The 26,571-nt window shown below is 38.6% G+C and overlaps 1 protein-coding gene across 1 annotated transcript in view; it reads left to right on the plus strand.

The window, feature by feature from the left end:
* The window catches only part of Nyap2 (neuronal tyrosine-phosphorylated phosphoinositide-3-kinase adaptor 2), a 251,709-nt gene that overhangs the window by 134,103 nt on the left and 91,035 nt on the right, over nt 1-26,571 (plus strand). Inside the window, exon 5 of the mRNA XM_085697751.2 lies at nt 24,396-25,481. Within this exon, the coding sequence (XP_085553877.2) occupies nt 24,396-25,481 (1,086 nt within the window). The remainder of the gene's footprint in view (nt 1-24,395; nt 25,482-26,571) is intronic.

The raw sequence follows: 26,571 nt of genomic DNA on the forward strand, positions 1-26,571 counted from the left end.
AAATCAATATGTTCCCATAGTCTAGGTTTTAGGATATGAATATCTCTTTTGTCGTTATTTTACTTACCATAGCTTCTATTTAACGTGAGCACAGGTCCCACTGATGCAGGAAGCATCAGCAAGGTAAAACCATTTTTCACAAGAGTAAGGCAATAATTGAGAATAGCAGAAAGAACAAAAATATTGGAGTGTGACATTATCAGTCAGTTTCCAAGCAAGAAATTGGTCAATGTGGGGATGGGTGCTTCTGGGAAACTCCATCTGGATGGGCTTTTGTGACTAGAACCTAAGGCAGTTCTTGAGGGCACTTTAGGATAAACTGGAGAAATTTCTCATTATGGGAAGTATAAACGTGATTCAAAATTTCTATCTCTGTTTCTGTCTCTCTGCCTCTCTCTGTCTCTCTCTGTGTGTGTGGGGGGGTGTATGTATGTGCATGTGTTTCAGTATCATGTATTTCTATGCTTTGAATGTATTCAAAATGGTTCCTGGGAGGAAACTCCGGCAATATTCTAATTTCAGCTGCCTTTGCCCCGGGGACTGATCTGGGTCTTGTCTTTGATACTGTGCTTCTCAAAGCACCATCGTGACTTTCTGAAGTGTGAGAGCCATGGAAGAATGATGTGCCAAGCCCAGTTCTCATTATCACTGAGCAGGCGCTCTTAAGGAAAGTCTGGAAACACTGTACCAATGCCAAAAAGGCAAGGAGAAGTGCTCTGTCTGGGGACTGGGAACAGCTTCCCATTGTCTGACCTCAATTAGAAAACACCAGAAGTATTTCTAAGGATTGCTTTGGAGGAGGCTGAAGTGGCTTTCTGGATGCTGAAGCTAATCCTTCCTTAAACTGAAGTTCTTGCCATTTGTGGTCTGGTGACCTTCTTTTTCACATATTTTCAGAAACGTTCATGAATTTAACAAGGCTTGCTTACTCTTTAGACTTTGTGGCTGAATTTGAGCTTGTGCTTACCAGAAATGAGGACGATAATTGAATGAAAAATAAATGGAAGAAAATTTAGTATTGTAAAAAAAACTTTAAAAATCCCATAAGCATAAGATTAAAATATTTTAACAGAAAATGAAAAGACTCCCTAGAAATTCTGTCATCAATATTCCCATAGGGAGCCTTTTAAGATCTATCCTCTCTAATAACTGTCTACGTGTTATATGTATATTTATGCTTTACACATAAAATAACATTTCACTACTCCCTCTAGAACCAATATTGATGTGCAAAATTCTCCCTAATTAAGAATGTATGGCATGAATTCCAGGGCCATGCCTCACCCACTATTTAGTGCTTTATATTACAATAATCCTACATTTTAAAAATAGAGGCTTCTCATATTATAAAGATTACAGTATGAACATAAAGAACAACCAATACCCACTATCTATTATAGAAAAATATCGGTACTCTCCAGTACTTCTCTGTGCATCCTTACACACACACACACACACACACACACACACACACACACACACACACACTCACGTTCATAATTTTTCGAGTCATGGCCACTTTTCTATGTGAGCTGGCATATTATAGTGGCAGTATTTATATTGTAAAATTCATCATTATCTATTTATAAATGTCTCATAATTTAAGTACACAATACTTGTGGTTTTTCTAACTTATTTTTGAAAGAATGATGTTCATTAAGTTATAGGGCCTTGGACATCATTTCAGACGTAGCTGAATTTCTCCTTGAGATGCATGCCTGCAGGTACAATTTGTAAGCAAACACAATGCATTTTGTCAGAAATTTAAAATGTGAGGTTGAATGGTATGTTAACATGTGTAGTCTCTTTCAAAAACCCACTATCATAGTAAAGCATAGCTCTGGGCAATCGAGTAATATATTCATCCAGATGACTGGTTATTTTAGAGGGGGTAATTGTTCAATTGGGATAGAAACCCTTTTGAGCAAACATCACTTAAAAAGAGATTTGTGATATGCTCAGAATTTTGCAAGCATAATGACTCAGCAAAAATATAGGGATTTTGTGAGTGAGTGTGTGTGTGGTGTGTGTGTGTGTGTGTGTGTGTGTGTGTGTGTGTGGACAAAAAAGTGGAGGATATGATTTTAATACATATCATTTTTTGTTTGTTCCATTCTAATTTCCCCTTTTTGTGCTATTTATAAGTTGGCCACATATTTCAAGCTAGCTTTTGTACATGAATATCTGTACATGTCAGAGATATTTGCAACAATGCATCTTTCAAAATCATTTTTATGTATTGTTCCTCATGAATTTATCAACAACTTTTTATTGAGCAATTAGAAGGTGATGGCGCTACTGCCAGCCCGGGGGATATAGTCATGCTTAAAAGCTACTTCCCACCATTGGGAAATTTATGTTTTTCAGTGGAGGGAAGCCAGGTAACATAAATAAATAAGAAGGCAATTAGAGATGGATTCTATAAAAGCCAGTGAGGCTGTGAGCAAGCAGCATGGTAGATAGGCAGAGGAATGGCCATTTTTAGATAAGCTGATCAGGAAAACAAAATCCCTTCAATAATTAGGTGACGTTTAATCAGAATTTCAAAAGAAGTAAAGAAGAATACTATGTAGATGTCAGGAGTAAGAAACTATAGACAGAGGGAGCGCTTCCATTAAGTGTAACGATTCTGAGACCAGAACAGGCCTGGCAGTTTAAGAGTTGGAGAAGCCCAGTGTGGTTGGGACATAGTGAATTTGGAAGAGAAAACTGGACTGATAAATGGGGTCTAGTTCATGCCCAGTGACATGAGACTCCGAATCTCTACACACATCCATCCAACAGTTTGTTAGGTCACCTGAAATGTCGCAGTCCGCAGGTTGAACTCTGGAAATAGGAGGGAGAGGAAGCCAGGCAGAGCTTTCACTGTGACTATTCCAGAGGAGACCCCAAAAAGATCAGGGAAGACTACAGTTTATTATACTAGTGCAGGTCTGGAGGAAACAGGGCTTTAGATGGGGCTCAGGAGGTGAAAATTTATCGACGTGAATATAATGCAAAAATCACTCTCTTTTAAGTCTAAGATTGCTTTTCTTTCAGTAGCCCTGATAATGGCATTCTGTTGTTGTAAATATGGTGTTATTCTGAAATTAATCAGCCACTTGCATTGGTGCACTGCGTCCTGGAATTCAGTACCACAGCTTTTCAACCATCTCCCGAAATGGCACAACAATGAACTTTTGTTGAAAAATCCATCATTTGACATAGGTCCGACTTCCTGTCTTCTGTAAAGTTCTGGATTTACTTGTATACTAGAGGATTAAAACATTAAGGGAAGCCTGTTAGAAATCTGGGGACAAAGTAGGTTAGAGGGGGTGGGGGTGTCAGTTCAGACCCATGGGGACTTTTCATGCTCATTTTGTCAGTTTTGAATTTCACTTGCTGGTAAATCGCAAACAATTGTTAAGTGTTTTGTTTTCTCCTCTAAATGGCAAATTCAGTGTGAGAAAAAAGAACAATTGCTGGCCTTGTCTCCTATGGGTGTATGACCAATTATACACAAATGAACAGAATCAAATCTTCCCAGTGGAATCTGTTCACAACCGTGCACAGAAAATTCAGACATCCAGAGGCGGCGGCTCCCTGTCAGTTCCCCATATGTGCCCAGTGTCTCCATTATCTCCTACCATCAGGATGTCCTGTGACTGTTCCAAGCCACTTGCTGGGCTGTGTCTTTGGAATGCTCTTATTCTCGGCTCTAAATTCTGTGTTCTTTGGGGGTGATTGTGTAAGAATTTGACGACAAAGACTTGATTGCCAAGGAAGCCGATCTCCAAGGTAACACTAAATTCTTATTGGCTGAGAACAGTTTGTCTTCCTTCTGTGAGTCTTTTTGGTATTTGGAAAACATGATTGGGGCAAATTTGCTTGAGAACATTCAGAGTCGCCCAAATGGAAGAGGCAGCACAGATGCCAATTACCTTGAGTGTTCGTTTGTTCTGTGGCGGTTGTACCTGCTGAGCAGCCCAAGGCATCTCCCCATACCCTGTTCCTGCTCAGGCAAATTTCCTCTCAAGCTGTACTTTTCCAGCGCTACACACACACCTTTGTTTAGTTTGTGCCTAAGAAGCAGGCTTAGCTTCTGTGTACTTTGACAGGATATTTTCCCTTATTTTCGTTGTGGCAAAACTCCTTAGCTTTTCACAGCACAGAGAATCATTGTTTGTATCAGTGCCTGATGACTATATAAGATACCCACTTAATCTACTCCTTAAACCATATTGTTGAATTGAAATTCATGTCAGGATATTCAGAAAGAAGGGGTAACATGAAAGTTTCTATCTTGCAATTTGTTGCTTTGTAAAATTTCCATTCCTATTTTAAAGAATGCATAAAGCAAGATGGTATGGATATAGAATATGGAAGAGACGGTTTATCTAAAGAACAATAAGGCCACTAAATAAGCAATAACACAATGCATGTATCTCTAGAGATGGTGACCAAAAGAAGAATGGGATCCCAATGAGCATTATTCTTCTATGACCTTTAGTAAGCAATCCTTGACCAAAAACCAACCTGGAATTTGATGGCTAAGAAGGAAAAGAGGCACAGGAGCACGTGATGTTGGAAGAGTACTTGGCAGGAGATCCCTAAATGGGAGGGTTTCTGGGGTCTGTCTTCCTGAAATATAAGCTTCAGTCTTATGAGGGGTTACCATGGAAGCAAGCGGAAGCAAGCTCTGGGATGCTTGGCTTAGGAAGGCAGTGGAAACCCTTCTTCATCCTATTATGCAAAAGTGTTCCAGTCAGATGCCATCACCATGACAGAGTACCTCAAAAGGAAGAAATATTTATTACCACTGTCATTTGCAGAGATTTAAGTCTATGATCCTGTGGCAGCAGGGTAGATCAAAGTGCCAGCATATGACTGAGAAGGTCATTTGATTACTGCTAGTCAAGAAACAAAAAAGAGAGGGAAACCAGAGTCCTGATACCTCCTTCAAGGGCATGTTCTGAGTAACCTAACTTCTTTTCTTTATATCTCAGTTCTTAAATAGTACTATCATCTCAAAATGCAGTCATGGTCTATAACTAGACCTTTAACACATAGGCTTTTAGAGGCTCAAACCTGAGCCCAAGATGTTGCCAAGAGTGAAATAGAGAAGTATGTTCCTGACAGAGTCAGAGTTAACTTAATGGGACAATTAAAATCTTATAAAGGTTCTCTATATCTAAATTAACACAAAGAAAAATGTTTCTACAGATATATGATATAGATATGTGAACATATATGACTTAAAAATTGTATGTTCAGATTAAGTTTATCTTCATGTCTTTATATTTTCACCTCTGGTTAAAATGATAATAGTTAAACCTGATATTGAGTTAGAAGACCAAGATGTGAATAAGGACTCAGGAAAGCCCTGCAAAGAATAATGGTACATTATTGTAGACTAAGTATGTGATAGTTTGAATGCATTGGCCCCCATAAACTCATAGGTGGTAGTCATATTAGGAGTCAGGCTTTGTTGGAGCAGGTGTGGCATTGGTGGAGGAAGTGTGCCATTGTGAGAATGGGCTTTGAAGTCTCATATATGCTCAAGCCATGGCCAATGTTTCAGTCTACTCCCTGTTGCCTGTGAATCAGGATACAACAGCTCCTTCTCCAGTACCATGTCTGCCTGTAAGCTACCATGCTCACTTCCCTGATGATAATGAACTAAACTTCTAAAACTGCAAGCCTGTACCTCAATTAAATATTTTCCTTTGTAAGAGTTGCTGTGGTCATGGTGTCTCTTCACAGCAATAGAAATCCCAACTAAGGCAAGAAGTATCTTAGTTTCTTTTTATTTATGATTTAGATTCAGTATCTATGTCATCTTCTTGGTCTTTTTATTTAAGACATTCTTTGAAAATTTATGCATATAACCCTGTATCTTCATTATTATCCACTGCTTACCTCCTCTTCCACCTCTCCCCAGAAATTGCTCATCACTGTCCCTACTAACTTCATGTCCTCTTTTTATACTTACTTAAATTTATTTTTAACACAATGAGTTCAATTAATACTACTGAAATATACATGAGAAACCCAATCAGGTAAGGTCATTATCTTTCAGTGGTAACACTCCTAAAGAAAAATGACTCTCCTCTCTCCATGAACTACCAAGAGGTCTTCAGCTAGGGATGGAGTCTCAGGATCCAACCCTCTTCTCTTCCACTGCATGCTGGAACTTTTACATGACTTGATCATATATATGATCAATGCATTTACATTCTTTTCTTCCCGCTTCCGAGCTGTTTCATTAACTGTGTTGATATAGATGTGTTGATATAGATGTGTTGATATAGATGTGTTGATATAGATGTGTTGATATAGATGTTCTATTATTGCTGAGCACTCATAGTTGCTTATTCTCAGCACTTTGAATAAAAATGCTTCTCTGAACTAACTACTAACCACTGAAATTAGAAGCTTCAATGAACAAGGTTATGGGAATCACCAATCAATGTATATAAATTTAATAGCATGACCATTAAGAAAACCAACATCCATTGGTTCTTCCCTTTAGCCTATGACTTCCCTAGCCCTGTATTTTGCCCAAGTTTATGGTTTCAGGCACAAATTCTCTACTATGGAAGGAAACTTCAAATTTAGTGAAGAGAACAGTCCCCTCTTCATAAAGAGTCATGTTATTATTGTACTAACAAGCACATCTTACCTGGCAGACTGTATTGTAATATGCAGAACTTATTGTAGGATATGATCACCATTGTCTTTTCTCTGGTAGCCACTTGCACAGCACCTTATAGCACTATGAAATCTAGTCAGCAGGAAAAACTCCCTGGTCAGTTGGAAATTGATTTCTTTGTATACTGAATGCAAAATGTGTGGTGTCTTTAGCAATAAGGTCTTAGGATCTTATAACTGTCAACCAAAAGCAATGGCAATAACCAGTAGTGTTTTGAGTACCTCTGGGACTTCTATGTCCAATAACTATTAGCAAGTATTCCTTGCCTAGAACTGATATTTTATTTAATATGTGTCTCCTGTGGATAGTATTATTCACTAATATGGGATCTTTTTATTCAAACTTATTTTTATTTTAAAAACACTATATCTTTTTAAGTAATAGGGTTTCATAAGGACTTCTTCATGGATCTTTAGTTTTGATCAATCAGCCTTATACTCTTCTTTTCTCCCAACTCCCATCCCCATTTCTTCTTAAACCTTTAGGTCCCACTATTATCTCCCATTTATTTTATATTACATATGATGCTATACCTTCTTATCATGCCATTTTACTTGAATTATGAGATCATAGATTTGAAAGCAGCTTCTTCATGAACGGTTCATAGTCACCAAGCCTTCATTTGTCCCCACTTTTCACCGTCTTTATCCCCTTCATTAAAACCTGAATTTAAACTCATAACAAATGATAACTTGTTGAACTATCATAACTATTTGAGTAAGGACTAGATTGCACATAATCCCGTGACACCATCCAGATTCCATAAGTAGTCCTAACCAGTGACGACAGAGATGCCCCTGGATAAACTACATTGGTCCCAAAACAGAACAAAAGTCATGAATATGGGAAAGGTACTGGTCAGGAAAGAGATGGAGAGATTTTGGGGATGGAGGAATATAAACAAGGGAAGGGGTTAGTAATCAGAATACATTCTACACATATACAAAATTGTCAGATAATTGTTCTATATGTATTTTTGTTGTTATATCCTGTTCTATAAATCTTTACCAATAATCTGTGCTTCAGTGTTTATAAAAAATACTTTATTATAATTTCCATTTTATTGAAAGATAGACAAGATGAGAAAAACTAAGGATGGGAACACTAACATCACTCTGATAGCAAATGGTCTCTAAAGAACATTCCAAACTGAGTTCTAAAATATGGATACTCACAGGATTGAAACCGATTGTATGAAGAAAGTGGAATATTGATCCGGCTGCTCAATGAACATAAAATTTATGTTTAGCTAGGTAATCACTCATTTTACAATTTCCTGGAGCTGGTGGGTTTTTTTTTTTGATACTGGCACCATTAGTTTTTATAGCTCCATGTTAAATAAATGTGCAGTGTATGTAAGAGCACATGCTCTCATAATACAGTTTCCTATGCAACCAGAATGAGTTTTATAGAGAAAGTAGTAATGGTTGGTAATGGTGCTGCTTCTGTCTTTTCAGTCTTTTCTGTGTCCCAGACAGTTTGGCAGACACCTCCAATAAAAAATTTTTTAACATCATCACTTGGTCATGTGAAGAAACACTGTTAGCTCTTTTGACAATTGAGCTCAATGAGGCTTAATGAATTTAATTTTTGCTTTTCCTAAGTTATACAAATTAAGATTAATTGAACTCATGAAAGAATAATGTTAACTATGACTAAAACCTTTCCACTGTGTGGCTTTTCTTAGTGAGTTGCAGACAAATGTCGGTTAATCACATATTACAGACCAAAGAAATAGTTTCGTCTTGGTCAACCAATGAATGCCCTGGGGTCATTTATAGGAACATGAAGGTAAAAAATACTTACAGGAACACAAGCATCTCAGAAGCAGCCACCTCACAGCAAAGCCTACTGCAGCATGTATGACAACTCACAAAAATGGCATCCTTGGTGTTTTCTACCCAACTTACAGGCAGTTCTCTTGGAGATTGTCCTCTATCCTAGCTCTTGCTTACGGTTCTTATAACATTGACATGATCCTTCTGAATCTTGGAATTTTTTAAGCTTCTCAGATCTTCAAAGTTGCATGACTTTTATTTCTAAGTATTACGTCTCCACTTACCCTGTAGGAGGGAATGTTTTAATTGGAAAGAAGTATCTACATAACAACTCTTAACTTCGCATTTATAAAACTATTATGAACCATCATCCTTATAGGCAAGTTATTATTTTTTCGTGTGACAAGTTGAGTTTGACAACCTGGATTTAAAACGAGATTCTGAACTCGGGTAAGTGAGTCAACTTTTTTAGAACTGAATTTTAATGTCAGAAAAGAAAATAGTTTGCAGTAGCGTCTGCGGCACCGGGATGGGATGGGAATCACAAGAAATAACCCCCAAAAGGGCATTATCGGATAGAAATGAGGCACCAAATAGATGATTTCTGTAATGATAGCAATATTCATGATATTGCCATAATCTTTGAAGTTATAATTCCTTTACAGATGTTAGCAAACATCAGGACAGCTTCAGTGAAGTTGAAAAATGCTCTGCAGCTTTGGAAACTCAAGCTGCTTTCCCTGTGATCTCACATACTTACGGAGATCACAAACATTTCTATCTTTATATCACAACCAGGATGAACCTACAAAGGGTAATCCCCAGGGGACCCTATCTGTGGAACTGCAGGGACTTGGCTTCTACAGGGTTGGCCGCCCCAGGGACAGGAGAAATGTTCTCATCGTTAATCGGATTTCTCTTCCATCTTTCGTTCCCTTAACACAATATCCTCCTGGGTGAAATCCAAATTAACTGAGCGTCTATTGGGTGCTCAGCACCATGCATTTCCCAAGGGCACTTTGATGTTATCCTATTTCCCCCCTCAAAACAGGAAACCAACTTATTTGGTGACTTTCTTTCACTGATGGCGGAGATGCAGCAAATGACAGCTACTGTTGATTGATAGAGATAACTAATAGATAGCTTAAAAGTATTTGGTCAAAGCAAAAAAATTATAAATAAATAAATACAAGGATTTAATAACTCAGATGCTCCTAAATTTTCACTGTGTGTTGCTTTGCCTAACTTGAGGTTTCTGGTACTGGGATGGCTCCTGGACATAGGTGATTAAGAGCAAAAACTGTTTACAACACTCATAGTTGGAAAAGCTGTAGCAATGTGTCTCAATATTTATTTAAGTATTTCTAAATATATATCGTGGTTAAGATTGTTTCCAAAAACTGCTGGAAGATAAAATTTCATTTATAAAACTGAAGATTGAAGAGAAGCAGAAAAAAAACCAAACATTTATAACAAAGGGGAATTGAAAACTTTAAATGATACATTTGTGCTTTACTGTCTGGTGAACTATTATTGGTTAGTAGTTATTGACCAACTGCCTATTGGGAGCAAGTCTAAGTTCAGTTTAGAGGATTCTTTTTTATTTCAAAGTTTATTAAATTATGAAAGTTACCATTTCCGTCCCTCCTCCCAACACCCTCTCACTCCCCCCCTCTCCCTCCTCCTCCCTCTCCATCCCTAAGAGCGGTCAGGGCTTCCAGCCCTGTGGGAAGTTCAAGTTCCTCCCCCCTCCCTCCAGGTCCAGGAAGGTGAGTATCCAAACAGACTGGATCCCCAAAATCCAGTATATGCAGAGGAAACAAGTCCCAGTGTCATTGTCAATGGCTTTTCAGAAAGGCTCTGGGCCAGCCACATTCAGAGAATCTGGCCACATTCAGAAAATCTGGTTGGATCACGTGCTCGTTCAGTCCCAGTCCAACTGGCCTTGGTGAACTTCTCATTAGATCAGTCCCCTTGTATCAGTGGGTGATCACACCCCTCGCGGTCCTGAGTTTTTTTTTTTTTTCATGTTCTTCCTCCTTCTGCTCCTCATTTGGACCATGGGGGGCTCAGTCCGGTGCTCCAATGTGGGTCTCCGTCTGTATCGCCATCCATCATCGGATGAAGGATCTATGGTGATAAGCAAAATCTTCATCAGTATGGTTATGGGCCAAGGCCGGTTCAGGCACTCTCCTGAATTCATTCTGGGAAGCATGGAGCAGGAGAGTAACAAAAGATATATATTGATAGAGCGGGCCATTTTGGGGTTAGGGTAAAAGCTGGTGCCAAGGAAACTCCCAGGAATCCACAAGGATGACCCCAGCTAAGACTCCTGGAGAGGGTGCCTGAACTGACCTTGCCCTGTAACCACATTGGTGACTACCCCAATTGTCATCAGAGAGCCTTCATCTAGTAACTGATGGAAGCAGATGCAGAGATCCACAGCCAAGCACTGGGCAAAGTTTTGGGAGTCCTACTGAAGAGGAAGGAGAGATTGTATGAGCCAGGCTTAGGCTCATGGTAATCATGATGAGAGACTAATGGGAGCTAATGGGAGCTCAGAGACTCTATACCTACAGCTAGAGAGCTTGCATGGGACCTATCTAGGCCGTCTGCATGTCAGTGGCAGTTGTGTAGCTTGGTTTGTTTGTGGGGCTCCTTGCTGTCTTATCAGGACCTAACCCTGGCATGAGCTTGGTGTTTGGAACCAATTTTCTGTGCTGGGTTGCCTCACCACCCATGATGCATGGAGAGAAGCTTGGTCTTGCCTCAGATTGATGTATCATGCTTTATGGACTCCCATGGGAGGTCTGCCCCTTTCTCAATGGAGATAGGAGTGGATGGGGATGGGAAGGTAGATAGGAGGTGGGGGAGGGAATGAGAAGAGAGAAGGTAGGAGAAACTGTCGTTGATATATAAAATAAATGAAAAAAATTAATTAAAAAGGGAGTTTATTCTGCTCTCAGAAAGCTCATAAGGCCTAAGAGAGAGAAGCTGATATTCTAGTACAGGATAGGGAAGGGAAATTTCAAAATAAAGAAGCAGTAATTATAATAGTAAGTAGTATAACGAGAAAAGGAAGAGGTTGTGTCCTTTGAATTGTACCTTAGAGAGGGAAAGGGTTTCATTTCAGGAAGACAGTAGAAAATAAAATGACTGAGTGGAGTATGAACACACACAGCTGAGAAACTTAAGACAATGGCTGCCTACTTTAGCTTATGTGAAGGACACATGAAGAATGAAAATGTCATTGGGAAAGACAAAGATATTAATTCAGCTTAGGGGTGAGTTTGCAGTCTGGCATACTGTTGGATAAGTAAAGATCAGGTTGGCTGTCTTATGTTCTGTATTGTTCTTCCTACTATACAGGGATCCTAGTAAAATGTCACTGTCACACATGGGATGGTAGTTATAAAAGACTAGATAGTACATTGGTGCCCTCGTTCGTAGTAACTTTTGATATATTAAATTTTATACCAACAAAGAAAGTTTTCTCCAGGAAATGGTCACTTGGATTCCTGATTCCTGGCCTGGAACAAGGTTTAACAACCCCACAGACACTACAGAAACCAACTTAATTTCTCTTTTACTGTTTTTTCATGCTGCTGGTTTTTCCTCGGAGTCTGATAGTGATAGAAAAAAGAACATTTTCATTTTTTCAGTCTTCCTTTTCAGCAGATAAAATATTTAATTCCTCTTATTTTGCATAATATGAGTGTTCCTTCACAATCACCCCTCTAAATTACACCAATCCTTTGCAAATGTTACTACTCTTTATTGGTCTCAACATCTCCTTGTTTATAGAGTCAAATAATGTCTAAAGAAATGATAAGCTCTAGGGTCATGCATGGCTTTTTTTTAAGGTCAGTAGAGAATACATGAATTCTTAAAACTTTCTTTAATAATGTCAAAGGTCTCACACTCACTTAACAGTGGAAAAATATTTACCACAGACTGCTTGTAATTATTCCAGACTACTTATCTTAGTGAGTAGACCAGTTTCATCTACACACTCACATTCCTATAGAGAGTAGAACTTAGTGTGATGAAGGGAATATTTACACAGTCACCGCTGGCTCACTTGAACTAACCAGAAAAGCAAAAGAAGGAGCTCACATTTGTTGCTTGTGGGGTGGTCCTGAAGAGGTGACTGTAAGCTGAGGTCTGATCGACACAAAGGAGCCCGTCATGTTCAGATACAATAGTTTCGCTTACAGTGTTTTGTCTTAATGATGGGGGGAATGTCAGACACAGTCAGTGGAAACCATGGTAACCAAGCTCAAAAGAAATGGCTATATGAAGGCAGTATTCAACTATGCCGGTTTCTAAATCAAAAGCATCTGCATACACTTTAGAAATTAAGATTATGAAAATATCCAGAAGCAAATATCAAGTTAAGGAACAAATGCCCTGTAGAATTAGGAAGATACCAACTTAAGTCTAATCAACATGTTGTGCCCATAGCAGAGATAAAGATGATATATCCAGAGCTGCTGGGAATTTCTGTTGGGCCACCAGACTATGCTTTGTGAGTTTTTCACTTTTCATTACTTATGGAGAACATGCTGCATTCTCATTTGCTCTTCCCTTTTATGTTAATACCGTCACTCTGATTTTAATCTAGGCTTTCGGTCCAGAAAGTTTATAACCTCTTTTAATATTGCTTCTCTGAATCAACCTGTGGTGATGTGATAATATTCAAGAAGCAATATCACTTCCTTAATCTCTATATTCTGGAAGAATGCTTTCTGCATCCTCAGAGGACAGTATGTACCTTATTTCTTTGAGAATAGCATTTTTCTGAGATATCTACATGCACACAGGATATTAATTTTGAATCATTTATCAATGGCTGTAAGGTGAGCAGACCCAAAATGCCATAGATGATAAGACAATAATGAATTATTTCTTAATATTACTAAATTTGATTTAGCTTATTAGAATGGTTCTTCTGATCTCTGTGGCATTACTTAGGGTCTTTCATTTGGTAACACTTATGTGTCACTGAATATAAGTTGGAAGTGTGAAGAGTGCTTGAGGCTGAGACCCTGTAAGTCACTTTTGTCATGTTCTATTGGAAGTGAAGTCCAGCCCGATTCAGGAAGAGATAGCCTATACATACCGACAGATGGGCTACATAATGGGAAGGAAGGAATTCAGAATGGCTATCATTGAAGACTGTTTGTTTCCCACAATTTTCTTTCTATATTAAAAATTGCTAGCTGATAAAATATCCTCAAGCCTTTTCTGGAATATTTGCTGTATTATAACATTGACTTAAAATGAGTCTTCTCTGTCGTGGCTTCTTCGGGAGAGCTCCTTGGCTATATTTACTATTGTGAACCCACTATACTGGCCTTTAAGGAGTGAGGAACCTACCATGTATACTCTTGACCAAAAACAACAACAAAAAAGGAAAATAATAAGTCAAGATAGCTAAAATTGAAAGATCCCCCAGCATCTCAAAAATAACCTGTAGCTGTTGTCTATACTCTGACGGCAGAAAATATTTGTTGCTTAGGGTCTATGATCTATGGGCTTTTTATTTGCCTCCTGGTTTCTAAAATTCTTTCCCCAAGTTACCTTCTCTTATTCACAAGAGATGGTACCTACAGTGAGTAGTTTTCTGTTGACTTGTAGTCTTTATAAATTATTGTTCCCAAAGTATTCTTTTATTTCAGTTTTCAATTACTTCCAGCAAATGTGGGTTGTAAACCACATTTATACTTCTAAAGACCTTTCAAATAAACCTTCACTTCATTAAATAAAAAACAAAGTAACAGATGAACTATGTCCCTCTCTACAGAGGATAGGGTTGAGTTATTGTAGATTAGTTAAAGTCTTAATATCCCTGTATTTGTGGCCTAACATATTTTAGAGTGTTCAGCAATGGCTTGTATAGCCCTAATTTTGATTTTTAACACTCACGGTCAGATTTTCCTGGTATGACTCTCAATTTGACTTCAGCCTCAACCCATTTTTCTTTTAGAATGTTTAGCTGTCTGGAGAAGGCTTCCAGACAAACTACAGTACTAGAAACAGTTCCTTTCAATTCTGCCTAAAGATATAGCAACTCCTTTTTCAATATCTTCAGTACTATTGTTCTTTATCCTGTGCCACTAAAACAAACCTATTCATGCCTCTGTATCTTTCTGAATCTCTGTGCAGTTTAATGATGTATATTTTGTATTTCTATGTGGTGGTAAACAACAGTGATCCTAATTTTTCCCCAACCTACAGCAAATTTCCCAGTTTTCCACCTTCTGTAGCAATTTCCTCAACAATTGTATGACTTTCCAATACACTGTCCTTCAACACTCTGCAGCTTCTGTGTCCCAAAGCTAGTTTAGGCTGGACCAGCATCACTTGGTATTTATTTTTGGAGACACAAGTTTTTGTACTGCTCAGTCTCACAACTGTTCAGTCCCAACAAAACACACAGAAGCTTATAACAAATATAAACTATTGGACCTATTAGCACAGGGTTATTGTTAACTAGCTCTTACAACTCAAATTAACCCATAATTCTTATCTATGTTTATTCACATGGCTTGGTACCTTACTCAGTGAAGCAATCTTGCTTTCTCTGTGTCTGTCTGGTGACTGCAGACTGAGCCATTTCTCTTCCCAGATTTCTCCTATTCTGGTTGCCTTACCTATACTTCCTGTCTGTCTACTGGCCAACCAAAACTTTATTAGAACAATACAAGTGACAAATATTTACAGGGTACAAAAGCATTATATCACAGCACTTCCCCTTTTTCTTTTCAAAACAGAAACCCTGAATCTAATCTCCTTTGTTTTGCTTTTTGTCCTGACTATTATCCATAACAACTTGTAACCAACACTCCAAACAAAGACAAACATTCATAATCCATTTTTGGGGAATGTGAGTGTAGTTTTCTAGGCTATGTACTACAGATTGGGAGTCCTGATAATCTTATGAGGACTCAAAGAAAATTTGGGATTATGCTCTAGTCCTGACAAGAGTATTCTGTAAGGCTTCATCATCTCAGCTAGCAGCCTTGAAGCTATTTTGGACAGAGAACTCAGAAGAAACTGCAACAGAGGTGACCTGAAACTTTGGATCAACTGGTCCATTCATTCCCAATGGAGATTTTTCAGGGGATCTTCCTTGATAAAACCTTATTTTTCTTAAACAAGAATGAATCCACAGGTTCATCTTCTTATTTAGCTTTTCTAGGATCATGAATAATAGGCTCAAAGACCTTTAATTATGGTTAGAATCCACTTATGAGTGAATACATACCGTGTTCCTCTTTTGGGGTCTGGCTTACCTCACTCAGTAAAGCGTTTTCTATTTCCATCCATTTGCATGCAAAATTCAAGATGTCATTGTTTTTTACCGCTGCGTAAAACTCTAATGTGTACATGTTCCACACCTTTTTTAACCATTCTTCTATTGAGGGGCACCTAGGCTGTTTCCAGGTTCTGGCTATTACAAATAGTGCTGCTATGAACATAGTAGAACAAATGCTTTTGTAGTATGTTAGGGAATCTTTAGGGTATATTCCCAAGAGTGGAATTGCTGGGTCCTGAGGGAGGTTGACTCCCAATTTCCTGAGAAACCGCCACACTGATTTCCATAGTGGCTGCACGAGTTTGCATTCCCACCAACAATGGATGAGTGTTCCCCTCACCCCACATCCTCTCCAACATAGGCTATCATTGGTGTTTTTGACTTTAGCTATTCTGACAGGTGTAAGATGGTATCTCAAAGTGGTTTTGATTTGCATTTCCCTGATCGCTAAGGAGGTTGAGCATGACCTTAAGTGTCTTCTGGCCATTCGAAGTTCATCTGTTGTGAATTCTCTGTTAAGTTCAGTACCCCATTTTTTAATTGGGTTAATTAGAGTTTTAGTGCCTAGTTTCTTGAGTTCTTTGTATATTTTGGAGATCAGACCTTTGTCTGATGAGGGGTTGGTGAAGATCTTCTCCCAGTCAGAAGGCAGCCTTTTTGTCCTACTGACAGTGTCCTTTGCTTTACAGAAGCTTCTCAGTTTCAGTAGATCCCATTTATTCATTGTTTGTCTTATTGTCTGTGCTGCTGGGGTCCTACTTAGGAAGAGGCCTCCTGTGCCTATATCTTGTAAAAAAAAAAAAAAGAATCCACAGCCACTCATTTTCTGTGGAAACAAAAGCAAAACCTCATCTCCAATGTAACATATATTTTGATTTAAATTTTAAGTCAATGCATTTTCAAAATGTATAGGTTGGATTAATCCAGCAGCATTTATAATCAAATGTCTTTTAACAGTTGTTTCTCCTTCCTGAACAGTCAAACAATTCAAAGACAACACAATAACATACAGTATCCTTATTCTCTGTGTGTTTTTCATCTTTGTATAGCTTTAATTTTTTGCTCTGTTCCTTTTATTTTTATTTTTTGTTGTTTTTTTGAGACAGGGTTTCTCTGTGTATCTTTGGCTATTCTGAAATTCTCTCTGTAGACCAGGCTGCTCTTGAACTCACAGAGATCCACCTGCCTCTGTCTCCTAAGTGCTGGGATTAAAGGCGTATGCCACTACATCCAACTTAACTAGTCTATTTATTGTTTTAAGGGCTTTCTCTATTCTTTTTCTTTTCTCTCTCAAACCTACACATATTTTTAAATATACTGTAAACTGTTTAGAGGTTTTTTTTTTAATCTGAATCTGTCTTTACTGTTTATCTCTATCTTTTTCTGACCACATAAGTGTTTAATTTACTAAGCAATATTATAGCTTTGGTTTTGGCAGCTGGATCCACCTGATTCCTTAACTTTTTGGGAGTTTAGCTTCATGGTGGAGGTACTGGTAGGAGTCACATTAATTGACAAAACTCTGTGAACTTATAAATCCATGCTACCACTAAGAAGTTTGCCACTGGCTCCTCATAAACATCATTTAAGTGTTTGGTGTCAGAGTCTTTTAAAAGATCTCTGAGGTTTTTGCTGCTAATACTGAGTAAAGAAGCCTCTCTTAAAGGAGTTGTGCCTTTGATTGCCTCTAGCACACAGAGCCCACTTGAGACAGTGCTGCTACCAGGAAGCCATACTTTACTCTATTCTTTTCTCTCGAGAATCCTTTTTTTAAAAAAAAGTTTTCTCAGGTTTATGTGGAAATGCTTGCCAAATGTTTGAGTGCCATTATAGAAACAAAGAATGTACTTTCATTTCCTGACCACCGAGACCGGAATAAACTCACAAGAATTATATTAATTACAACACTGTTTGGCCAGTGGCTCAGGCATATTTCTTGTTAGCTCTTACATCTTTAATTAACACATTTCTATTCATCTGTGTATGAGCACATGGCTGTGGCTTACCAGTAAGGTTCTGATGACCTCCTTTGACTGCTGCATGAATCTCCCTGACTTCACCTTATTTCTCCCAGTATTCAGTTTATTTTTCCTCTCTACCAATATTCTGCCCTGCCATAGGCCAAACAACTTCTTTATTAAAAAATGGTATTAAAACATTCACAGCATAAAGAGGGGAATCTTACATCACATTGTAACTATACAACATTGCACAATGAACTATCTTCAGCAGATGTTTCCAACTTTTTGACATTGTCCCCAAAAGCTTTTGTCATCTACGAAGCTCACACTGCAGAACTGTGCAACTGAGTCAGAATACTGTAAGTTTATACATTACTATTGGACTCCATTCATGACTACCCCCTGATACCTACAGCTTATGGACTACAGGTTGGACATGCCTGATAAAATAATATTATTGTATTATTTTAATAGTAATACAAATATGATCATATTTATTTATAGTTTGTTGGTAAAATTTACCAGGGCACAGTGGAGGTGGTATTTCCATGGATGAATGCTTTTTTCTCTAAAATAGGATAATTCAGATGTGGAGGGAGAAGAGCAGGCCAACTTTACTGGGCTCATTCAACTGGATTTCATTATTGGTACTATTATTTTTCTTTTCTCTAAGGTAAACCTTGGCTTTACTCCAACGTAATGATCTTGGAGAGATTAGAATTCTTGTTACATGGTGGGTGGATTTCCTGGAAGTGGGGAGGAAATAGACTTCACTGAATAGGAAACAACCTCTGCACATAGAACTAAAGGAACTATTACTGGAGGCTTTTAGAGTTTATTTCTGATTTAAGATTCTTTAAATATTTCTTATCACATCCTGTAAGGATTATGTGTGATATAGGGAATGTCTATATACCTCAGAATAAGTATGATTTCAAGAAACAACCTTGACCCTCACCATGTAAAGGGAACTCACATCATCCAACCTATTCTAATTTTTTAAGTGAAAGCTATAGTCTGTAAGCTTATTTTACAACCAGTATATTGAAGAGTGAAGAAAAATTAGCAATTTTTGCAAAAGTATACATAAACACACATTTTGAGATAAGTGTGTTGCAGAGAAAGAGAAGGAAAATATGAGTGTAAGTAAAAACATTCTTAAAGCTTGTGTGTCTAGTGTCACGGATCACAGCTAGGTTAGGATCCTGTCTTTGATGTTAAGCAAAACTTCCCTCAGGCCTCCCTCAGCTGCCAGTCTTGAAAAGTCAGAATGCATTGCTAAGCCAGTAGGCAGCCTTGGTTTATTTCGATCCACTCGAACATTAGTTTGAGTTCTCTACTTGCTTTGTCACCTGTCTGGAGCTGTAGCTTGCATCCTGTAAATTCAGTCTTAATGCGCCCTGTACCTTTATCATGCTTTCTTTTTCCTCCTATAAGTAAACCAAGGACATGGCAGGTTCCATCCCTTAACAAACATCTTTTAAAAATTGTTGATAGTATTTTAGAGCTTGTGACTGTGAAAATAAAAATATCTCTCAAAGCTGTGGCATTGTCAGTTGTGAAGAGAGTTATTGTGAGCACAATTCCCCCCACAAGTGGGAAATGTGTCTCTCACCTTCAAAATCAACCTGTTTCAGAATCACGCAGTGTGTGGACATTATTTCCCAGGTTGAATTATTACTTGAATAAATCTGTACAACGAGATTTAAAGTACTTTGGTTCTGCCTGTTGTGTGGATGAATACCATTTCAAACGATATATTACAGCACACCAAAGATAAAATGATGGATTATATAGATTTCCACTATTGCTTTGCTTGTCTCAAAAGGTATAGAACACTAAATTCAAGTTGGAATATTCTTCTCTAAAAGCATACATGGTAAGAAAAATTCATACTTACTTACCAGTCACACAGAATTTGACAGCTCTGAATATCTACACCAGAGCCACAGAAGACTGACCCTGCCAACAGTCAGATATGGAAAGTGGAGGGGTTCAGAAGACCCTACCTCTGCTGTTGAGCTAGTGGTTATCGATAGATTCTTGGAGACAGAGAAACATTGACTTCTGTTGTGTGCCCACTGCCAGGCTCTAAAAGATAGCTCAAAACCCATGGTCAAGGGAAGGCCCTGGATAATCTCAGTGAGTCATGTAAAATATTAGACACACACATGAGAGGTTAGTGGGGATGAGGTGGGTCAGGGAAAGAGTAGAGTTAGAATGTCCACTAAAATCATATTATAGAAGCACACAAACACACACACACACACACACACACACACAATTTAAATGAATGAGTGTCTGGAGTGAATACTTTCTAACTGTCCTTCTAACTCTAAGATCCTGTTACCATAGGGTGCTTCCATGAGAAGGAATGCTAACCTGTGCTATGTTACTTTTTTATTTCACAGGTTATGCACCCTGACAGACACCAAAGCATATTTTTATATTACACTTTTACAAAATGTGTTTCTGAAGGATAAGTTGACAAAGGACTTGGTGAATTTCCAAAATTAACTGTGAAAGACAGATCATCTAGGCATGACTGAAAGCCATGCATAACCTTTGTGTTCAGGTACTTCATTTCAAAAATGTCACTTTCTGCTCGTTCAATGAGACTGTCATACTATTTTAAGCCTTAAAATTTGTGTTCTCAAGTTGAACAGGAATTATTGCTTCTATCTTTGGGCTTATTAGAAATAATTTAAAATTCATTTAAAATGATAAAATCACCTTTTAAAAAGTGGTTGAATTCCGTTAAATGTTGAAAATTGCAGTGCAGTTCTTATTGTCTTTTTGTGTGTGTGACTTTAATTAGCAACAATTCACCAGCTGTATATGTAGCACAGGACTATTTTAAGAGTCTCAGAAAAAATTATATTAAGAAATAATTTTCTTTTCTTTTAGATTCACCAGAAATAGATTAAACGTGAAATAAATTGGGGGATAATGTTACCTAGAATTCAAAACTTTTCCATATATAGATAAACTTTAAAAATATGACAGTTGAAATATATCCTCATTGATCTATCCTGTGATATGTGTACAAATGAAAAACTACATCCCTAGGAAATATGTTTGCCTCTGATCTTCCTTCCCAAAATGAATTATGAGATTTGGGGGGAGTATGAAATAAACATATAGGAATCACCTTCCCCCCAATATCGAAGGAATGAATTCAATTATTTGTAATTTACTTAACAGTTTACTCTCTACATAATCCTTATTCTCCCAATTCAAACTTTGTACAGTGCTAATTCAGAGGGCCAGGGAAATAACTACTAGAGTTAGATAAACCTGCTAGCTTTTGGCAGTCTCCTCCAATCAGGGAAGGAAAGAGAAAGAGACTTACCTCCTGGTGTGCGAGGGTTTCCCAGGAAAGATCAGCTAGAGAACTGCTTCATCTGGCCATGAGCCAAGGAAGTGTAGGATCTAGGTATTTTTCAACAAGTGTCAATTCAAGCAGCAAACCTCCAGTACGTGTGTGAGAGTTAGGCAGTCTATGTGTGGGTGTAAATTAGAGATTAGAGAATTGTATTGCGAAGAACTATGATTACTGTCTGGGTGGTAGAAGCCTGCTCCTGGGTGGATATTTGTCCTGAATAGTGCTGCGTGGAACAAAAACATGCTGTCTTGAAGAAGATAAGATCAAGATGTGAGGGAGAGGATGAAAAAAAATTTAAACGCTACCTTGAGATATACTGTACTCAATTTTAAAATAATAGAGCTACTCATACAATCCTAATACCAGAGGATGAGATTCAAATAGGTACCTATCATTTAACTGTAAATGGTTCTTACATATTTACATAGTGATCAATGAACACATACTTTATCTTAGCTCCCTTAGGGTGACACAGCAAAATGGGGTCATGATTTAAATTACAGATGTCCCTTTCTCCATAGTCTTTAACACCAGCAGTCTGAGATCAAGACATGGCATGTTTAGCTTCTACTGAAGGCTTTCTGCCTGGCTTTTAGAAGAATGACTATCCTCTGTGTTCTGATATGACAGGTAAGGAGAAGGGAAGAGACTCTTTCAATACTACAAAGGCCCTTTGTTCTCAAAACATCTGCCAAGCTTACATGTCAACCACAGTTCAGTCTCCCAGTGTCACGATACTTGTGGTCTTTAGTAGAATATTTGGGTGTCCTAGAGGATCACAGTTAGATCAATAAAAAGTGCCAGGTTTGATCATCTCACTGATGCCTGGAGACTCATGTATCATATTTGGTTTTCCTTGTACAAATTCTCTGTAATCCGTTCAAAATTAAACTGTCTCCATGATCTTTATATCATGAACTTGTCCCTATTTTTTAAGATTAGTTGTTCTCGTTTAGTTATACTATACATTCTTCTGAAATAGGAAATTTCTCCATTAATTTCATCAGTGTAAAAGATCTTTATTTCATGTTTGTGCCTTTTTGCAAATAAAACAGTCATTTGTTCATAATTTGAGGAAAATGCAGACATTGATCCCACTTATTCCAAAGGTTATCTTCTCATCTTGAGGGAAAGAAGGATGTTGTCTCAAGGTTTCTCTGTCCATTCAGGTACTTTGGACAACATACGAATCCTGTTTTCTCCAATTATCTGCATAGAATTCAAGAGAGAAGAATGAAAACCTTGATATGAATGTGATTGTTCCTACGCAGGGAAGTTACCCACATCACAGCACCATCCTAACTGTAGACTCCGATTAATCAGTTGCCCACAGGGCTCCTCACTCTTATACTCTCCTCTTTTTTGAACCCAGCAGCCAAAGGAAATTTATTTCCAGCATCAATAGTTTAGATGATGCCCTGTTGTTGAAGGTAACAGGAAGTAAACTTCAAAGAATATTCTGGATAGACTTTCCTTCTTTGAGGTTCCCATTCTTTCAAAAATAGTTCCAGCACGAAATCAGCCTTGTCCATGGGTAGCTTTACTTTATCTTAGTTGGTAAGTGGTGTGTGTACATAAACTGATTTTATTTTTTTAATATAAAAAAATTCATGCCAAGTTTGGTGATGGAAAGAGGAGCTTGTGGTTCTTTGGTTCCTTCTAAAGAGGAATAAGCTAATTAGTTTCCAATTAATATGTCTGTAGACTTTTAATGTTTGGAAATAAAGGGTTTCACTAGGCTAGTCTTTTGGAAAATGACAGCTAGTTTTTAGTAGTAAGATTGAAAGAGAAAATCTAGATACATTACAAAAAATTATTTGATTGGAATGAATACAGTTATCATCATGGACAAGTGGAAGAGAGTACTTGAAATTATAAATCCAGCCAAATGAAGTGTGTAATAGAATACTTGATTGTTTGTGTCTTAAAGACACAATGGATGCACAGAGCAGCCACATACCCAGAACTCAGAAGTATTCCTATATTTTAGTAAATTTTAGAAAGGCTTTTGTGTCATAAGCTATGAGATTTGAAAACAGCAAAGGAGAAAATCAAAGTTTCCTTATTGGTGTCTTGACACCACTCTTAGTCTGCAAATCAAAGAGTAGTCTGGTTAGCTTTGTTCAAGTCTGACAACTGTAAATTTTGATGTCAGCTGACCTCATGTACTGGCATCTACTTCAGCCATTAGGTCTGCCATGCTGTGTCATGAGATAATCCATTTAAGTATTAATCAACACAACAACGTAATAAATCCATAACAAGAGTCCAGAATCTTTCCTCATATGACAAGTTTTAATTGCAGACATTTTCCACCTGGATCTACCTTTCAATATGGTGTCAAGAAGTTTGTTTTCTATCAAAATTTGTAGAGCAGTGATAAGGCTTCCAGCCCAGAGGGAGGTGGTTCCTTGTTCTACACATCTGTCACAAGTTCCCAATTTCTATCAGTTATTGATGCTTATGCATTACCCCTTCATTATTTTCCTTTAAAATTCCCCAGGGAATTCAGAATCGAGAGTGGAACATCACTAGTAAATTCACACGAAGACAGCATTGGGCATGCCTTAAGATATCTGATGGAAAAGGTAGATGAATGCACCCTAAACTGTAGTAGGAGATCTAGAGATTAACTTGTCTAGACTCATAAGATTTTCACAGCAGTTTCTCTGAAGTCTTGGATCCATCTTCTTAGGAGCTATTTATTTGTGTCAGCACAGGGATTAAATTCAACAAACTATGTTGTTTTTATTTTTATCAGAAAAAAAGAGATACGAGCATGTGTTACAGCCACACCAGTAAAATAATTCAATTTCTGTTAATTTTGTGACCGTTTATGTGAACATACATCATATTCTCCCTACCATCATCTACTTCAGTCTCACTTGTTTTTCAAATTGATTTTTATATGTCATTATCCAAGAGACTTCTTCCTTAAGTTTTTCTTGGATAATCCCAAGGTAGAGTAGTAACTACCCCCTACCCTGGTCAAAAGCCTTTATCAATGTTGAATGAGTAGCTAGAAAATAATTAGTCTGAAATTAAGAGTCAGTATGATTCTACCACCAAGGTTTTCTATGGGACACGTTAGACTGTGAATTTGCTTTGTGTGAGTTTGTAGTTTAATCAAAGACTCGAACTAGTAAAGAAGTTTAGTATTTGCGTCAAAGAACTACAGAAAACCCAAACACAGGTCAAATATGAAAGCTTTCCAATATATTCATGTTTTACTCCTCAATCCTTTTTATTTTTCTTTCAGTGTCTGCCAAACCAAGACCCCACAGTGACGAATATTCAAAGAAAATCCCCCCTCCAAAACCAAAACGGAATCCCAACACCCAGCTTAGCACGTCATTCGATGAAACCTACATCAAAAAACATGTGCCAAGAAGGACCTCGCTCCCACGAGATTCATCCCTGTCCCAGGTCTGCAGCCCTGCGGCGGACCCGGAAGAAGAGGAGCCCGTGTACATCGAGATGGTGGGTAACATTCTGAGAGACTTCAGAAAGGAAGAAGACGACCAGAGTGAGGCTGTGTATGAGGAGATGAAATACCCCATTTTCGACGACCTCGGTCATGATTCCAAATGTGACTTTGACCATCACAGTTGTTCTTCGCAGTGTGCTACTCCCACGGTGCCTGACTTGGACTTCCTCAAGTCTTCGGGACCATGTACTCCTAAGGGTCTTCTTTGTGATATACCCCCACCCTTCCCCAACTTACTTTCTCATAGACCGCCCCTGCTGGTGTTCCCACCAGCCCCAGTGCACTGCTCCCCTAATTCTGATGAGTCTCCGCTGACCCCTCTAGAGGTCACAAAGCTTCCTGTATTGGAAAACGTATCTTACATGAAGCAGCCACCTGGAGCATGTCCATCCTCCCTGCCATCGCACACCTCCAGCCACACTAAAGACCAGACCGGAGCCCTGGGCCCAGCGCCTGCAGCGTCTGTGCTCTCCTCATCTCCTCCGCCTCCATCCACTCTGTACAGAACCCAATCTCCTCATGGCTACCCAAAAAGTCATTCTACCTCCCCATCCCCCGTCAGCATGGGGAGGTCCCTGACGCCCTTGAGTCTCAAGAGGCCTCCCCCCTATGATGCTGTGCATTCTGGCAGCCTCTCAAGAAGTTCTTCCTCAGTGCCTCACTCGACCCCCAGACCCGTGTCGCAAGATGGGGCCAAGATGGTCAACGCCGCGGTGAATACCTACAGCGCTGTGCAGAGTGGTTCCAGGTCCCGGACACCAACCAGTCCTTTGGAGGAGCTCACCAGCCTTTTTACCTCAGGGCGTAGCCTGCTGAGGAAGTCATCCAGCGGCCGAAGGTCCAAAGAGTCTGCAGAGAGTAAGTTGAACAACCTGATCTGGTACAGGCCTCAAAACCAAAATGAGGTCCCATTGGTGCATGCATGCAAAGCCCAGGGGACTTGCTGCTGAGTCTTTTTTATTCCGATGTCAAAATGTAACGACATTTTTAAATTTCTGGCACGCTAAAAGAACTAGTGCGTTCTGAGTGGGCACTCACCACAAAGATTAAAAATGGCAATCTTCCCAGTTGTAACATATTCTACTCCCCCAAAGGTGTGAATTTCATAAGGCTAACATCGAATTTTTTACAATTTCCCCCAAAAGGTCTAGTGGAGAACACCATGCATTTCTTAGGTAGAAGGTTTGATTTGGAGGTACCTAAACAAGTACATCCAGAATAGTGAAGACAAAACTTATCTAAGATTACAACAACTCAGTTGTTGGAGATTTTCTGCAGGAAATCCTGCAGGAAAGACAGCAAACTGGACCAAGTTTGAGGTTTCTTTTCCTTTCATATAAAGAATAGTTTTGTCTACATGCTTCATATGATCACAGGCTTCCCTCCACTGTCAACAAGGACATTTGGTTCTCTGCTACACACCGTGGGAGGGGCTGGAGAGAGAGCTCAGCAGCTAAAGGGACTGCACATGGCTTGGTTCACAGCTACCTCTAACTCCTGATGGAGGGACTCTGGCATCTGCACACATGTGGGCAAACATGCAGCACAGACAGCCATTCCACCAGCACCACCAGCACCATCAACATACCACACAGACACACAAAAAGACACACACACATACTTACACATTCCAACACCACCATACCACATACCACACAGACACACATACAGCCACATGCACATGTGCACACACACACACTTACACATTCCACCAGTGCCACAAACATCACCACAAACCAAACACACACACACACACACACACACACACACACACACACACATAATGAATCTTTAATAAAATTTAAATCTTATGTTTAAGTTATTCTTCCTGGATCCATTGTTGTATATAATATATGAAATAATTAAGGTATAAAAAACTGTTGCCAGTGAGTTTTAAAGACCAGAAATTTCAGTTTCTGAGTGACTAGCTCGTTCATGAGTCCTACAC

This window comes from Myodes glareolus, chromosome 1 (assembly GCF_982192425.1).
Source record: "Myodes glareolus chromosome 1, mMyoGla1.1, whole genome shotgun sequence".
NCBI lineage: Eukaryota > Metazoa > Chordata > Mammalia > Rodentia > Cricetidae > Myodes > Myodes glareolus.